At 28.7% G+C, this 19,264-nt stretch overlaps 1 protein-coding gene across 2 annotated transcripts; it reads left to right on the plus strand.

Moving 5' to 3' along the window:
* Positions 1-13,561: 13,561 nt before the first annotated feature.
* LOC119678575 (tachykinins) lies at positions 13,562-16,994 on the plus strand. 2 transcript variants are annotated; one of them, XM_038090480.1, is made up of 5 exons: positions 13,562-13,718; positions 13,888-14,027; positions 14,179-14,710; positions 14,827-15,094; positions 16,917-16,994. In XM_038090480.1, the coding sequence occupies exons 1-5, from the start codon at positions 13,626-13,628 to the stop codon at positions 16,940-16,942; spliced, it is 1,059 nt and encodes a 352-aa protein (XP_037946408.1). In that variant the 5' UTR covers positions 13,562-13,625; the 3' UTR covers positions 16,943-16,994. The 2 variants fall into 2 exon arrangements, with proteins under 2 accessions (XP_037946408.1, XP_037946409.1); XM_038090481.1 differs by having other exon boundaries at positions 14,854-15,094.
* Positions 16,995-19,264: the final 2,270 nt, after the last annotated feature.

Consider the following 19,264-nt stretch of genomic DNA (forward strand, 5'->3'; position numbering starts at 1 on the left):
GAAGCCGGCCCCACTCTGTGTTTAGCTAACGGTTTAACTTAGAGTCCAGAAATACTCACATGATACCAAAATTTTTTCTGGTGTATTGACTTTGGCGTCTCTCAAAATGTCAGTAAAAATGAAAGATTTAATCAATCAACGAATCGAAATTTATTACTGTAAGGCGCATCGACAACCCAAATTAATTACTGCTAACTTGATAAATTTCTTAACTTTTTTTTATATAGTAAAATTTGATTTTTCAGTTTTTTTTTAAATATCACTCACGAATTTTAGTAGTAAAGGTACGTGTATCACAACTGACGAGCCACTGACCGCACAAAACATGTAAAGCACTGTACGACTCCACAGAAGAATCGCAACTGAACTTGTATAAGAATTTGACTAGCGTGAATATTTATGTGCACGCCGCGATATTCTTTTTAATTAAAAGCTTGACTCTAAGTCCGCTATATTTTCATTCGATTCTTGTTGTTTGTGTTTTTAGTTTTTACAGTTAATATGCATATTCTTTTCATTACACGCAACAGGCTACTCACAGTGTCTGGTATCGTAGGGTAGAAAGGAGAAAGAAGAAATGCTGGTGTTTCTATCTTTCGAAAAAAAAAAACAAAATAGGAAAAACGGCATTAATTTGTTTATACGCCACTGAAGAGTATCGAAAGAGTTACATTGTTAGTTTTTCTATAATATATTTACTCTTTGCAGTGTTCAATAAAACTAGATTGGAATATATGAGATATTTGAGTCAAATAAGATCATATCAGAGACTAATATATGAGATTATAGGCTCATTAAAAAATTCACATATTCAATATATCGTATGTATGGTATGTATATATACGCATATGTATATAGTTTGGCAAATATAGGTATATTTTAAAATCTGTAAATAGATTTCAATCATAATTTATAAATATTGATTACTTTGGTCAATTGTTGGTCCAAGTAATTCTTAGAGTTTAGAGAAACAGGTACTGAGTAAGTAATTCCTTCGTTTACTTATTGTGGATTTTATTTTGAATAAATTAATGTAAAGCAGAGGTTTAAAAAGAATATATACAAAAAAATCTTCAATATCATACATTAAAGTAATTAAATCAGGCAAAGAATATGTTCTAATTATTGAGTGAAATTTCTAATAGAAATACCCTTTACATATATTTTTATGTTACAAATCTATGATAAAGTAATTTATAAATTGACACTAAAGATTTACTTAATTCTATTGTAATATTGTATTACCGTATAAAACTGGAAGAATTAAGCTGTTCTTTACGCAAAAAGTGCTGTAACTGATTTAAATCGGCTAATAAGTAGATCCCTAATATGTTCAATCAACGTAGCCTTTTTTTCGTCTAATCACAGCTGTGACAAAAATAATCTCCTAACAAGGTTTGTTTTTCTATTATACGTTCGATACGTTCTTAAGATGTCTTATTGAAACTGCTTGATTTTTTCTTATAGACGTCTCTATATTATTAAACCTTTACATTATCTATTAAATTGTTTAATACAGTATATTTTAGTATTGATTTGTATGATGCTAGCAGTATGTACACGTTCTACAGATAGTCCGAATGGGTTCTTGTATGCAATAATTAATTTAAAATAATTCACTCCATTAGTATATTTGACAACATTGTTATTGCGGTAAATTTGTTATTTTCTGTTTTGTTTTTTCTTTTATATATAACATATAGATATTTTATTGTATTTGGGAAGAAATTCTTATATTTCACTTAACAAGTATAAGCCACATTTTTTCTGAAGTTATTAGGGCTAATCTGTTTGATTGTCTTTTTCGATTATTAGAAAAGAGATTATTCTAAATTATTTACCTCACAAGCTCTTATAATTTGGATTTAAATATTAAATCTACTGGAACGATTTGGTTTTTTTTTATAATATTTAGGTGATTATAGAAATACCTTTATATTGAAAATAATATTATTTATAATGCTATCGCAATACTTTTAATGAATCTGTTTTTGAAATAATCGCTATCTCCTTCTTTGTTTCATATACTAAATTCGTTCAAAAAAACTTTCATTATATAAAAAGTTTGCCGAATACACCGGATAAAGTTAATGTACCTTCTTTCATAAATATAAGTACAATACTTGATCTTAAAGAGCTATATTATATCAACTAACTAATGTTAATGGATGTATTATAAAATATCATGCTTAACATATTATGGTATTACATTTTTTTAAATTAGCGTAATAAAGTAAAAATTAAAGTTCAATATAAAGACAAATATAACTAAAATTACTTAACCCTAATATCGGCATTCTAAGTTATTAATATTATTTTAGATATATTGCTAAAAAAGATATAAATTGATCAAAAATCATTATCTTCAAATGGTGTATAAGTCGTCAGAATCTGTTTCTATCACATAAAACTTATTAAGAGCGTTTATACGTCGTATATATAATATATATATTATATATATTATATATTTTATATTTTTTTATACCATGTTTTATATGGTATGTTATGTCGTATTACATATTATTTTAAAATGTTAAGAACTATAATCAGTTAATACGTACATTAGATTTTGACGTCTTGAATTTTAAACTCTCTTCACGCAGAGTTATTGAATATGCTTAAAGAAGAATATTTCAAAAATTTATAAATTGAATATAATTTATTATATATAATAACATTAGGTTTACTAATAATAGGTTTATAATATTATATTACTAATATTCGTATTTGGTTCTTAGTTGCCAATTTACTCAAACGTAGTGATGAAAATATCATAAAATTTTTTTTTAAATAAAATTATATAAAATATATAAAAAAATAAAAAATAAATTTAAAATAAATACTTCTTAAATAATTATTACATATTTTCATAAAATATTTATAACTAATTACAATAATTCTAATTGCCTTCTATGACAACCATTTTTAAATTTAAAACTATCACTTTTATTTTGTCTACAGTATACGATAATCTTGTTTTTGTTATACTATAAATTTTGTGATAATATAAAATAGATATATATTTTATCTATTTTATTATATATATAAAATAATATATATATAATAGTAAATAGTACAATCAATTAATATAAAATATGTTAGATATATATTTTATCTATTTTATTATTTATATAAAATAATATATATAATAGAAAGTAATGAGGGATCACTGATAGATAAATAGAGACAGAATGGGGTACTAGCTCCCATTTGAGCAGAGCACTGCGATTATGATTGATCTTTTGTGCTATAACAGACCCTAACTGAACTGAAGACATTCCGCCTTCCGGATGAAAGCTAAAATGTCGGCCGTTGAGGACCTCCTAATGTCGGAAGGGGAGAGCAATTCCCGAACTAGTGACCTCCTCCTGGCTCAGATCAAGGCTGGGCAGTCAAATAGAATGTGGTTGGAGGATATTTATTTATTTATTTATATATGAATGTAGTTTATGTGATCTTCGATATGTTCTTCAGAAAAAACGGTAAGCGAAAAAATATATAATATTTTGAACCTACCATAGTCTTGTAACATTCCTAGTTTGTCTTCACATCATATTGTAACCGTTATCACTATTCCGAAATTTTATTTGTCAAACAGAGAAAATATCATTAATTTATATATTGTCACTGCATCATATTGAAATCATATTGATCTCTCTATTGTATTTCCAAGTTAACTGATATATTGGTATATAATATGAATTGACTGCCTTCGTTAGAAAATTTCTGAGTCATATTACTTATGATTAAGCTAGATCTAATTTCACAACACACATCTTTTTATAAAATTCTTTCATATTTCTATGACTGATGTTTGATTTTCTTATTTTTTTTTTGTAAATTAATAAAAGTTATTTATTTCAATAAAATGAACAAAATAAGAAATTTTAATTTTGTTTAATGATTATATTTTTAAGTGACTAACATGTTCAAATGTTTTCCGTAAACAAGAATAATTACTTTTCCATAAGAAAATTATAATTGAAATGTATGTATGTATACATTATCTTTAAGTGGATGTTCTGTTCTATGTTATTCATTTGTAGTAATGTAGTAATTTTCTTTCTATTTAGTGAAGTAAAGTAAAATTAAATATGGCAGGGGGAACAAATTTGTACTACCTAAACACACATTTGAAAAAATGCATTAATTCTATAGAATACCTATCTATACATAAGAGAATATGAGGTCATAACGCTTCTGATAGTAAGTTTATCAACTAAGCTAATCCATAAGATTTTTAGTTGTAGATATGATAGCGATAAATAGTAGTCAAAATTTATGTAGGGCAGTAGAAAATAATATATTTTTGTTCAACGATATTTAATAAATATATATGAGATTATTGGTCTGTATAGGCACCATATTTAGCTAGATAATATAGGTTTAATTATTTTTAAAGATATAGGTATGAGTATATGAAAATAATGTAGATTCAACAATACTATTAATATGCTAAAACTAGTGTATTAACTAGTGTAAACTAGTGTATTTGGATCCAAATTTTTAAAATTCAAGTGGAATTTAAAATTAGAGAAACATTGGACAAAATTAAAAGACTATGCTGAGATAATATTTTCTGATAAAATTATTTTTTATGAAGAAGTGACTAATTTTCTATTGCTTTCTCTTTCTTCCCACTATCTGTGCAAAATATGTTCAAAGCAATTATTATTTGATATTTAACCGTATTATTTGATACAATAGACTGCAGTGGCAATCTATCTCGTAAGATCGGAAATTTTCCTTAAAAGCCCTTAAAAGTGGAACCATTGTCATATATCATATACAATAATAGTCATAGTTGGCAAAAACTTATCGACGTCGCCTATGTTTAACATCTTTCAAGTTTTTATATTTAATAATAATAGGATGTAATAAATTTTACCTATATGAAATTGCTCAACATTAACTTCACTTTTAAGTGATGGTCTATATCTTGATTATTGCAGTAAATCTTAAATATTAGTGAAATATAACATATTATTATATATAATATATTATAAATATAATATATTATATATTATTGCCTCCTTCATTCGTTAGTACCACAGTTCTCTTAATTTCAAGACTAAATCGAGTTGATTTAGAACCGTAATTAATGAGATTAAAGCCGCCACTCCAACCTACGCTACCATAATGTGTTTGTACACAATTAGAAGTTTGAAGAGCAGGTCAATAAAAACTAAAAAAATATTTTCTGTTCAAAAATTAAATAAAGTTAATTTTAAATGTTTGTTTTGTTTCCCCAAAAATATCGAATATAAAGTTTTGATATTGTAATTTTGTTACTTCCAGCAAATGAACGAATCAATCTGATAATTATGCTGACTACAATAAATTCCTAAACTCTTAAAGCAATTTATTTTGTGTAATAGCCCAGGGAAGAATACTGTTTATGCGGACCTGAATTTAGCCGTTGCTTTCACTTCGGAATAAAGAAAGTGTAGGTATATCTTGTCTAAAGCAGTTAGATTAGATTTAAAAACGGGTTGGGAACTTGTCACCACATCACAGAATCCCTTAAGGATTATTGTGACATAGTCACTTTAGTTTCATAGACGAATAGCAGTTACGCCATTATATCCTTTGGAGAGATGTTATCTTATTCCGTTATAAGTGGGTGAAAAGTTAATAAGTACCGAATTCTAAGTGTGACGACTATCACAGTGATACAAAACGTGTTTTGCTGTTTCCTATTTTTCGAAACAAAGTCTGCAGCAATCGTCTCTTGTAATACCTAGGTTTGATAGATACTTTTTAACTCCACAATGTCCAATGAGAAACCCTGTGACAAGTCGGATGCCATTTCTGTTCAGCATTAGAATCATTGATCGATTCGTTATAAATTCTTTAGCTTGTCTGCAGATAATTACCTTATCTCTATCAGTCTGAGCTGCTCTTTCAAGCCATTCGTTAATTTTAAGTTTGAAAAAGCTGCATGAAGAACCGCAGAATGGTTGTGGCCCAATAAGACATGAGGCCATTTTAAAAATGGTATCACAGTGTGCTAGAAGATGAACTAAGTTTGTCGACAAGAGTCAACAGCTATATGACTAAACATAACTAACCTAAGCTAAGGATATTTAAAATATTTCTATATTAGAATGGCAACAAATTTAGTTTAAAAAGAAACTAGAACAAACTTAATATGAAATTCTTACTTACATTGAATAGCGCAAACAAAAATGACAAATATGAGAAATTTACGAGTAGTTGGGTTAGGAACACTCCCGATGAACATCTAAAATGCAAAAATAAGCACAGAGGAATTCCACAGTTGCTACTTTTAAATTAAATCAGTCTTTGTGCTTCCTCCGTTTAGCACGATGTAATCCACATCGCTACATTTGTCGCGAGTGATGGTGGAACTTGTGGCTGGAAATCATCATAATGCGGTTCGCATAGAAACATAAATTTCACACAATATTCTACAAACACCGCAAACGTGTCTTGATACTAAAGTACCCGGCTAACAATCAATACAAATAATATTTCACTCTCAAGCAAGACTCGTCTAGAAGGTAAGGCTCTGTTCTTTACATTGCGAAGGCAAATTTGATGTGCAATGTAAGGCAGTGTAAGGCAATGTCAGCAAAGGAAGTTGAATTTAAATTCAATTGATTTGTCGCTTCGATCTTTGCATAACTTTCAATTTAATTCAACACGCTTCAATTTAATATAATTGCATGCAATCAACAGGTTGGAACACATATTCAAATGCACTTCGCCAAATTGCTAATAAGCAAATAGGATTAGGAGGTCACGAATAAATAGAAGAGTAGAATAGTGTCGGTAGATGAGTTCGGAATAAAAATCTATAGATTTGAGCCAATTGCATAAATAGATTCTATTTCGGTGCAACGATTATTATTTTCTCAGAAATTCTTGATTTTTGCATTTGCATCTTAATATTAATATGTGTATTAATAATTCATATGTGTTAATAATTCAGTAATAACTTCATGACATCAACAAAATAGTTAAAGAAGAGCTAATTAGGGGTCGTGCTGGTATCATGTGATATCACAATGGTTTGATTAAGCCTATGTAACCATTGCTAAATGAAGACAGCAGAATGAAGTCAGACCTGTGTACTTCTATAATAATTCCATTTATCGTTTAGAAATGTTGAAATTTTTTCTTTATTAGTAACTATTAAGTTTTTATTATTATTAAGTTTTAAATTGTTTATAGAGAGTATATTAAGTTGGCTAAGTTGTTTGTAACACTGAAACTTTATCTGATCACCTTGATGTGACAACTCAACCTAGCATTATACGCTTCTATGCCCCTTGGATTGTCTTTCCATCTATCTACTTTACTGTCACCGAACGTGTCTAGAAGTTGTTAAAGGCAAACACTTTTAAATAACAAGCTATATATGAAAGTGTCTTCTTACTTGTAAGACGAATAGCACATTGGGGTTTCGTACAATTTTAAGCAAATATAATTGCTAATATAAAGAAATACCATAGATGTCTTTAGGTTGTGGCAGTCATTACTGACAAGCTGCCAAAATAAAAATCCATTTTAATGTTGTATGTCACACCTGCTATTAGTCAGAAAAAAAAACTATCTATCAGTTTTTCTTTGCATGCTTTTTTCTTTGGAGACAGAGAGCAGTCAACAAAGATAAACTGTTCTTTGATAATCGCAAAGAGTTAGCGGAAGCACACATTACGTGCCTGATATAACCACGCTGTATCAACAAACAGCCAATGAAATAGTTGGTAACAAGGATGTGGCATCAAAACAAAGCGAAACCACTAATTAGACTCAGCCACCACTTCAACTAACCTACCACTTTCAACTAGTCTCTATGATTGACATTTGAATTATTCATTTAACGTAATTTGATATGTCAAATATCATTTGGATTGGCTCAGATATATGTATGCTTTTATGTTTGAAACTTTTGTATTTATTTCTATATTGCAAATAAAATCCTTTTACCAATAATGAAATCAACGAGTTCAAAGTTATGTATAATTGCTATATAAGTACAATCAGTCAGATTCATATAACATATTTGTACAAAGGCAATAATGATTTGATTAGAGAAAGGAAGCGGGTGGTATGCTCTCCAATATAAATGCAGATCTATACTAATTATTAAGACCAAATTTATAGTCTGAAGGAACAAATCATAAGAATCGAGTACAATTTGAATATGATATGAAGAAGTCATTTGTATTAACAGAATTGCGTTTGTTCCTTACGTCAATGAATTTAAAAAGTTTGTATTTCTAATCCGTTAGTACTTTTAAGGAATACTGTATGAAGGGTATTTAGGATTCGACAAAGCCAAAGTTAAATTTTTGACTTCTTTTAAATTTTACTTTCAATTTTTTCCATTTTCTTTTAAATATCCAATCGGTGTACAATGTAGTAGGAAAAACAGCAAATGCTCATCCGTGGATAAAAAGAGCTTGCTTCGTTATGCCAAAAGCAGGTGCTTAAATATTATTTATTTACTCAAGTTTTCCGTTTCTAAGCACGTAAACTTAACGCTACTGTCCATCAAATTTAAGACAAACTTGAAATTGAAGTACTTTTATTAATCCTTAAAAAGTGCTTAAAGAGATTTTTTCTGAAGAGTCTGCGAAATTTTAAAATGAAGAAGGCACAAAACACACAACTTGTATAGAAATCAAAATAATTAACTAAATCAAATCTCAAAGAAATTCTCTGATGTGCCCATAAACAAAGATGAATTCTGCACACATGCTTATATGTGAGCATGTGTATGAGCCCACGCATGTACAAATCTTTAAGCAAGTGCTAATTGCCTGTCCCAATGATACCCAACACTTCGGCATGCCCAAGCAAGTAAAACATTAGGCATCCACGACATGCTTGATTTGTTAAGGAACATGGAACGTGAAATCTGCATTTGAGTTTGGATTTGGCTATGTTTCTTATGTTCAATGTTCCTGCAATGTTATCTGCCTTCGTTGAACACAGTTTGCTATGATTGCTTGAAGGAATTTTTATGAGCTTGGAAATGTGGGTTAGCATGACCGCTGTAGGTGTGTAGGTGTGTATGTGCGTACGCGTGTGTTCTGTTAAGTGTGATGTGCATATAAAATGGCGGTTACACAAATTTTTGAAGCTCTAGGCTAAAAATCAAAAATTAAAATTAATAACAAAAGCAACAAACACCCACAAAGCGTAAAAAACGAAAGCAAATATTATATGGACATAATACAATGATATGCCTGCATTTATCATAGAAAACAAAAATAAAATAAATGCCACTTGTGGGCCAACTTCTGAAAAATCCTATCCTTTTTGGGGTTTTGCTCGAAGCTGTATTGTTTTTCTTTTTTTCTGTTTCCTTCGTTGTTTTTATTTATTTTTTTTTTGTTTTTGTTGATTAAACAAATTGACTTATATCTCAGCTATGCACAGTCAAAAAGAAAAGTTTTTTGTTTATTTTTTATAATTTTTAAAAATCATTATAATGTTTCTTATGCTAAAAACATTTTCTTAAACAAATCGTAACTCAACCGTGTTTATAAATTATTTTATATTTACATATAACATATTTGTGTTATGTTTTATATAAAAATATATTTCTTTGCTGTTTGTTTATTTAGGACATTTTCCTTTTGTCATCATATTAGGCTAATGTCCCAAAGCGATGCTGTGCTTTTTACTCGTTTAGTTTTACATTTAAATTATAATATATCAACAATTTTTATTGGGGCTTAATTGATGTCACACTTTGACCACAATTTATAAAAAGTTAGAAATTTTATTTAAATAATTATTATTTCCAATTCACCAATTTGGTTTTATAGAACAGGTTTATATAATTGCTTTTAAATTTCAATTATAATTTACATATATTATATATATATATATATATATTTTCTTTATTTAACAATATGTCTTTATTGAATTGCTTTAAATTAAAGCCTAACAATAATTACATTACAAATATAATGATTTTGTAAATTATTTTAAGGGGCCTCTAACTAAGTAGCCAGGGTTTATTTACCAGATATCACGGCGTATAAGTTGAATTAATCAGAATGATTTTTAGGAAATCCGGATGGCGGGTCTATTTTTCCGTTCAGGTCTAGATGAATTTGTCATATTAGTAAGAGGTCTAGCCAGGGGATTCACTTCGTTTTTAAGATTTGAAATTTATATATATTAAATAAAAAATATAAGCTCCTGCATTCACTGCAAGTTGCATTCAGCATGGACAATTTAATGCATATAAATTCATATATATTAAAATAATAGAGAAAGAAAGAGATAGTGACAGAGTGGGAGCGAAAGAGATAAGGAGAGAGAGTAAGAGAGAGACAGAGAAAAAAAGTTCATTTTTGCAATATTACAGCAATTATTAGAGAAATTTGGCAAAGTTTTGCCAAATGGTCAAATGCTACTTAAAATTAATCAATGTTTACCGAAAAATGTCCAGAATTAAGTTAAGCATGCGTGTACAAAGAAATCCTGTTTGGACAACTGACTTTTGAAAAAATAACTGACAAAAATGTTCAGACGATTACGATAAACAATATAATACAAAATATGTAGCAGAGATCCTAAGGAAACCGAATAGTGCATGTAGAAACAAATGTACATAAAAGCGAAATCTTTTGTATGAACCTGATTATTGCAGAAAATTGTATTATCTAAATGTATAAGGAAAGATTTATGCATAGCAATCAATTGATAAGTTCGTCACAATAGCAACCAAGTGGGTAATCAGCTACATTTTGTTTCTACACATTTTTGTTTAAGAAAATTATTATAATTATTTATCTTTAAATAAATGTTTTCATTTTTTAATGATGGAATTAAATAAATGTAAACGTAATTGTTAAGATATTAAAATGTTTGTACATTTCAGTATAAAGACTAAAATAAAGAAGAAATATTCTGCTTCCGAGTTTAGGTATAGATTTTAATAAATATCGTAAAAGTAAAATACCAATTTTGATATTGTAGGTTAATGTTTCTAATTTAATATTTATAATATTAATGAAAATTGATTTACAGTCATTCAAATGATAAATATTATTGGATTATTTAAGCCTGTTTATTGCCCATTTTAAAACTGAACAAGATAATTACACATATCTAAAAGGCTTAGAATATAGAATCCAGCTATTTGTGCAGATTTATGTTGGTGATTTGCATAAATGGTCATATATTCATGTTAAATCACCTAATAAATATTTGCTTTCGAGATATTTCCACCAAATTTTAATTGTGGAAAATTATTTATCATAAAAAGTTCAGCAACATTTCGTAGATGATATATATCACAGCATCACATAACTCCTAGTGATAGCTTATCTTCTAGCATTTTCACTAGGAATGACGTATCTTCAATGACGTACACATGAAATTATGTTTATGAAAATATGGCACTTAGTAAGAGAATTCATGCTGTAGCGGAAGCGCCTAAAGCTACACAATGTGAAAAAAATACAATTGCTCCATCAGCATTAAGTTTGTGTTTTATTTTGGTTGATTGGACCAGTTGAGTGCGCAACGGAGCACTGTGCGTGCCTTCGTCAGGACATCAGGAAAAAAGCTTCATTAGTTATGCACCCAAAATGATTGGGCTAAGCGTAAAGAAAAACATACTCGCTCAATTGCATGAGCACATTTTTATCCTCGAACCCAAATCACTTATCAACACCAACGCGCCCAGAACAAAAACACAAGGAACACCATTGCAACTTCATCATTAAAATGATGAAGTTGTTCCGCCGCAAAAAAGGTCAAGTGCTTTTAGCAAAGCAAAATATAAAAGTTTATTAGTTTAAAGTCTTTCACATGACGATGGCAGAGGCAGAATATTTCTTCACACTTTGCCTTTGAGGAAATTTTAAAATTTTATTTTAAGTTTTAATATAAGCAAAAGTTGCAATGTTGAAATGCAATTAAGCAATTAATTCTGAACAAGGATTAAAATGTTTATATTGGAATTTATTGCCGCATTTGAGATTAAGAAGAGCGAACTAAAGTTAATATCACAAGCAAAGTTTTAGTACCTAATTCATTTCTACAAAGTAACGGCATTAAAAGAATATAGTTATTAACAAAAAGTCATTATTTGGAATGTTTCTATAATTCATTAAGAATATTTCGATATATAGACCAGAATAGATATTTCAAGTTGCAATGAAATCTATGATCCATTTTTGTATCATTTTTTCTATATCATTAGATTATGTCAATCATCCGATTAGATGATTTTATCACTTTCATTCAGTCAGAATGTTTCTCTGAATCCAATTATCTCAATAAATTGTAGTATCAAACTTAATTTACTGAATCTTATTTCTTCATCTAATATAAGACGCTCAACTCAGTATCTTTTTCGTTTGTGCATCAGTACCAGACAAATGATCGACTTGTGGCTTGAATTCGTGGTTTTATAATTCAACCTATGTTGAGCTGTCAGATTTCCTATAATAATGAGTATTATTTAATCTTAAAATAATATCTATACATAAGAATTTTAACATTATATACAATCTTAAAAGCGTCATAGTATTTTGTATTTGGAATATAATAGAGCTTAATTCAAAAAATGTTCAGATAACCCCTATAGACAATGTTATTTAGAAAATATCAAAATATCCTCGACATAATTCACTAAAGTACAAGAATTAAACCAGTTACTGAAATAGTACAAAGATATTATGAATATTTATTTAATTTTCTTGAAATTTTCAATTCACAATATAAAGGCATGTGTAATACGTCAAAATAAGATTCAAAGATGGCTCCTGGCGGAGCATAAGGCAGTAACAAACTTTTTTCAATTTTGATGATTCACTCGACACACAATCAGTGCATCAAGGTAATAAACGAGCAGCCTCTTCGTTGTAGGCCTTGGAGGTTCCATTCCTCGCGGTTTTCGTTATGTTAATCAAAACTTTCTCAAGGCTTGGCCTATCCAATTCTATTTACTTTCCTGATTTTCCCTCTCGATCTCAGGTACAAATATATTTTGACCAAAAACTAATATGATAATTTAATTGCGTATGATTAACCGTGATTTTCGAGGTACCAATCTTCAAACTTGCACATTATTATATGAAACCCATTAAAGATAATTAAACGCGTCTATTTTATTTTATATCTTCTATCTAGAGTTAAAAAAGGTGATCAAAATAGCACATTTTACCAAAATTTGTAGTTCAATCACGGCGTGTAGTTAGCTGAGTTCTGGCTGAGTACACAAAAACCTCAAATGTTATTTTTTAAAATGTAAAAGTTGCAATCGCTCTCACCGTATAAAATTGTATTAATATCAAATATAGTGCCAACCATCTATACATCTATAATATACTACAATAAAGAACTGAGTATATCAAAAACTGTATACTTAAAATTGTAGGGTGCAGATTCATATAATATTAATTATATTTCTTATAGCGAAAAAAGTTCTATAAACGCGTACATCTATGGTTCCATGCCATATTTCTTAGCATTCTTTATTTTAAGCCATAAGTTAACATTTATTTCTTTTTTCCACTATTTGAACTTGTCCATTATTTAATGAAGTTGTTGTTTAAATTTTCAGTGCATAACTCCTTCGCAGGACTCGTACAATTAGTATCCATCATAAAGTGACGTAAGCAGATATGGCAAAGCACATCTTAATATTTTCCACAATTTGCTGTACTCTATGGATACTTTTTGGTGAAGCGAATGGCATAGACAATGTGCACGTAGAGGTAATAAACATTTAATTACTTCATCCCATATGCATATAATCTCATAACTTCTTATTTACCTTAAAAATTCTTTTCACTATAATTTTTACTTTGAATAATTTGCATATATAATTTTTTGCATATATAATATAAAATTAAGTTATAATTTCCTCTTAACATTTCTAAAAAGGTGAAAGGTAAGCAGCGTACCAGACGTGATGTGGCAGAACAAATACCAGAAGGTACTGAAGTGCCATTAATTGGTGGAACAGAAGAACTGAACGAGAGCAATAATAACAATAAGATTGATAAAATAATGAAAAACTTTGAGTAAGTTAAAGATACTCACAATTATAATAGTTTTAATATATATTCACATAACATATGATGTGCTAATCTTAAATTTAGTACGTAGTACACTAAACAATTGGAGTTCTTCGTCGTATACATAAATAATGAAATTCAATTTTCATCTTTTTAGTTCGACAAACGAACTGAATCTAGTGAAACGTGCTCCAAGTGGTTTTACTGGAATGCGTGGCAAGAAAGAAAACAATGATGTAAGCCTACAAGATAGCAATTACGGGCCCATAGATCCGATTGAGTACACATATAACATGGATGAAGATTATAATGATGCCTTCGGTATTCGCTATAAAAAAGCACCGTCCGCATTTTATGGTGTACGTGGTAAAAAGTTTAATATTGGCAGTAAGGACACAAATCGTCTGGATTCGTTATTGCAACAATTCGAAGAGCAACGTTTACGTGAGGTTCTTTTAGAAGATTTTATAGATCGATTAGCCACCGCTACTGTTTCACAAAATGAAATAAATAAACGCGCACCTACTGGTTTTACAGGCATGAGAGGTAAACGTCCTTCAGTAAATTATGGTTATGAAGAAATTGGTGAAGATGACGGTATATCAAAACGTGGACCTTCGAACGCTTTCGTTGGTGTGCGTGGCAAAAAAGATGTTGATCATCAGACATATAAGAGAGCAGCAACGCAGGTTAGCTAAATACATATAATAAATAATGATTATTATAAATATAAATTTAAATGTTACATACATATTATATATGCATAAACTATTATATGTTACAATCTAAAATAAAAAGTTTTCAGAAATTTATTTATAATTTTCTTAAAAAGTCTCTAAATTCACGTGGTAAGAAACAACGTTTTGTGGACTTTGGAAATAAATTCGTCGCAGTACGTGGCAAAAAGAATGAACTTGATTCAGAACCCACAGATGATGTACTTGAAATAAAACCAAATAGACAAAGGTACTATGTCAACATTTTGCCGTCTCTACTATATGACTCATATGCTAAACGTACTCCAAGTGGATTTGTTGGCATGCGGGGCAAGCGGGCAGCAGTTGACTCAAATGGTAATTAAATTTTTATACAATTATTTTTAAGATTATTCTTCAGATGTCTATTTAAAGTCTTTTTGCATATATTTTTAATATTTTTTATTTTACCATTAATAAAAATGTAAGATATATAGAATTTAAAATTTTATGTTTTAAATTTTATAATATAAATATAAAAGGCGAAGATGAAGATGAAACGCGTTGGTGATGATTTAATTTCTGAATATTTCCTTAAATGCCAATAATTTATTGTTTTAATGACCAAAAAATTTTTAAGAATAACTTTGTTTTCTACGGGTCAATAGTTAAATAATAAACTTTTTAAAATAATTTTATTTGTTTTAAAAGATTTTATTTTAACTCACATTTCGACTATAATCTATAGACATCATCAGGGTACTAATGCTAGTACCATAATATCATTAGTACCCTGATGATGTCTATAGATTATAGTCGAAATATCGATTCAAATAAAATCTTTTAAAAACAAATAAAATTTTTTTAAAAAGTTTATTATTTAAAATAAAATCCTTTAAAAATAAATAAACATTTTTAAAAAGTTTATTATTTAACTATTTTCCAATTATCCCGTAAAAAACAAAATTATTCTTAAATAGCAATTTAAATAAGTTGAAATAATTTGCTAGATCTATTTTAATTGCAGGCGGATGCTTTATTTAAATCTTATGTTATTTATTCGTGGAAAAGCTATATCTGGAGCTCCTAATATTAAAGGCACTAATCAATTTCCAAATCCACCAATTATAATTGGTATTATTATAAAAAAAATTATAATGAAAGCATGTGCTGTAACAATTACATTGTAAATTTGGTCATCTCCAATTAAGGCACCTGGGTGTCCTAATTCTGCTCGAATTAAAATTCTTAAAGAAGTTCCCACTATTCCAGCTCATGCAGTATTGCATTTAATCCTACTCTTGATGAAAATTTATTAGTTTCTAAAATTAACTACCTTTGTTATTCTAGTTTTTATAAACGAAAACAATTCACTCTTTTTCTAGCCAATGTATCACTTAATATCACTCAATGTGGTGATATTTCAGTTGGCACCTCACTGAAATGCAACTCTTGTTTCTAGGTTAGGCTAGGTTACTTTGGGAACCTTCAATTAGCAGCAGTTCACCCATGAAAAAGCAAAAGCTTAGTTAATCCTGTCAGCGATTTTGAATAAGTCGTTCCTTACTCTGCAGAAGACTATAGTTGTCTATTTAATATACATACTCGTTCAATTTTGTGTATTTGTATTCCCATAATTCAGAGCAATTCAATCCATTTCGTATGTAATGGATAATTTGAAAAATAGTAATAAATCGATATAAAAATATTTTAAAAGTATTTAAATCTTCCTACGTTTTATGTTCCTTAGCTCCTCAGCTCCTCAGTTTTTAAAGTTCATTAGATAACTCACGTTCACATAATGAAGAAAATATAAAAATATGAAGCGTCTCGTTATGCTTGTTTTCGTTTGTCTGCTTTCAATGAGACGAGGCTCAACGTCTGTTGGGCCTGTGACAGTTAGTTAAAGAGTCTGTGTATAATGCACCTGTATTCCGGCATTTAAGTTGTAGATTTGCTTTTGTACATTTGTAATAGCGAATAAACAAAACGGAAGCATTTACGCAAACACTTTCCTCAAGAGTTTTGCAAAAGGCATAAACGTAAAAATATAACAAGGATTTGTCCAATTGACATTTAACCCTTGAGTAATGCTTAACCTTTTTTTTCTTTAAAAATTTCTTTTTCTTCGTATATATGTACCTTTTTTAATGCATCTAAAACAATTGTATCTCACCAGTTTTTTTTTCCATTTTTGCAGTTGCCAATAAAGACGACAAAGAGTGAAATGATTCAATCGTTGCCTACAAAATACATTTTTTTATTGTTAAATTTATATTAATTTATTTTTAAACTATGTTTATCAAAAAAATAAGTTCCTTTTTAACTAAAAACATAAATTTAACATATTATTAAATGTTTATAATTTTTTTTTGAAATTCTTCAAAATTTTATTTAATAGTTCGTGCCAATCGATCAAGGGCTGGGATAGATTGTTTCGAATTATTATTTCTATTACATTATATGTATTTATATTTAAAAAATATATTCAAATTAGTAAAGCAAAGGTATAAGACTAAACACTGCTTAGCTTAACATTATTATAATAATAAAAAATTCTTAAGCTCCGAACACAGTTATAAGTTTCCTAATTGAGCATTAAATGCGATATCTTATATATGTATATATATAAATATATATATGTCTGTGTACGTAACCATATATATACATACGAATATTAAAGAACTTAATTTTGTTTAATTAATTAATTAATAAATAAAAATTGTTTATTTATTTGCTTTAATATTGTATTATTAAAATATATAAAAACGTTTTCAAATAGCACAGAATATCTTAATGTAAATAAAAATTGAAAAATGCATTAAAATTAATAAATTATATTAAAAATATATTATTAACTTATAATTATTGTTTTATTTTAAAGTTAATTATTCAAGGTAAAAATTAAATTGGTTGCTTGAAGTGGTGACTCAGCTTATATAGTGGTTTCGCTTTGTTTTGGTACCCATCCTTGCTAACTATTTTATTAGTTGTTTGGGTATACAGCTCGGTTAGATCAAGTACGTGCAAAAAAAGACCCACGTTAATGTGTGCTTCTGCTAGCTCTTTGCGATTATCAAAGAACAATTTGGCAAGAGGGGACGCTTCCAAGAGATAGTGGTCAATTCTTCTGACTGGTTGTTGGCATAACAACGAATATAATAAGGAAATTGCTTCTAAAATGGATCTCCGTTAGGCTAAAAACAGTAATGACTGCCACAATGTAAAGACATCGTAACATTTTTTATTATCAGCGTTCATATTTACTAAAGATTCAACACATAATGATTTAGGTAGTTTAAAATAATGGTTAAGGCGTAGTATGTCTACACTCATGTACAAATAAATTTTGAAGTAAATCATTTGAAGTAAAATCGTTACTCTTAAGTATAGTTCATTACATTAAGAAAAGCTGAACTGAATGACAACAGAAGACATACGATACTAAAAATATATCTAAAACAGGTTTTACTATGAAATCAACTATAACAAATATGTATAGATCGTATAATGAGTTTATTACAGGATATTTTGTTAGAGTTACTACTTCATCTTCCTTTTTATTTACGAAAATGCAGAGATTGTCAATTTATTAATAAAATATAAGATACTTACTTTGATATATAAAGAGTTAAATCAGTTAGTTTTACTTTCTTTTTTGTTTGGTGTACTATTCCCGCTATTTTCTTTTTCGTTGTATAATGTATATAAGTTTTTTTTTTTCATTAGAGTTGGAATCTTTTAAAGATGCTGTTAAAACATATCCGATTCATACTGTTCGCTACCAACCTTTCTCGGGTGTACGCAGGTACGATGCTCTTGCATACGCCAAACTTGCGACACAGTACGCCTAAACCTTAACCCCTATAATTAACGCTACCCTTTAAAAAATGACCGCCAAATATGTATTACTTCGCGAGGGCGAGTTCCAACGCTCTATTTCTTAACCATCAGTTACACTCTTTTGGTGTTCTCGTTTATCTCGTAGCAGTTGTTGTATGTATAGGAGTTGGAAACTTATGTAGGCCCAAATCAGATTAACCTTGCTTGAGTTTTGGTCCGGTAAATAAATTATACATTCTGCATAAGTAAAAGTTATTTAATTACGTATAATACAATATACAAATAGTTTAAAGAATATTTTATTGATGTTTAAATAATAGATGTTTACATGTTTAATTTGTGATATATGTTCAAACAGCACCTTCAAACAGACTTTTCATACATTTAATGGTGATTGTATAAATCCCTAACCATTTTTTCGGTTATATGTATATGTTTTGCCTTTAGGATTGAATATCTCAAATATATTTAACATCCCATTTTTTTATATTATTCCTGGAAAGCGATCGCTTTATGTCAATTGCGTAATTAACTGGAAAGTGTTCACCATTTATTTCAATATAATTGGATGCATATACCAAATGCATATGTCCCTGTGTTGACGTATGTTAGATTGTACGCGCACTTGGGTACTTATTACCATCCTATATATAAGTACTCACAGTATTTTTAGTCTAAACATTTTTAATAATTAAAATTTTTTTT

The sequence above is a fragment of the Teleopsis dalmanni genome, chromosome 2 (genome assembly GCF_002237135.1).
Source record: "Teleopsis dalmanni isolate 2A chromosome 2, ASM223713v2, whole genome shotgun sequence".
Lineage (NCBI taxonomy): Eukaryota > Metazoa > Arthropoda > Insecta > Diptera > Diopsidae > Teleopsis > Teleopsis dalmanni.

Excerpts from the sequence above, each read along its gene's own strand:
- LOC119678575 (XM_038090480.1), top strand. The coding sequence starts at position 13,626 with ATGGCAAAGCACATCTTAATATTTTCCACAATTTGCTGTACTCTATGG. Across the intron at positions 13,719-13,887 it reads TAGACAATGTGCACGTAGAG|GTGAAAGGTAAGCAGCGTAC; the intron begins GTAATAAACATT and ends ATTTCTAAAAAG. Across the intron at positions 14,028-14,178 it reads AAAATAATGAAAAACTTTGA|TTCGACAAACGAACTGAATC; the intron begins GTAAGTTAAAGA and ends TCATCTTTTTAG.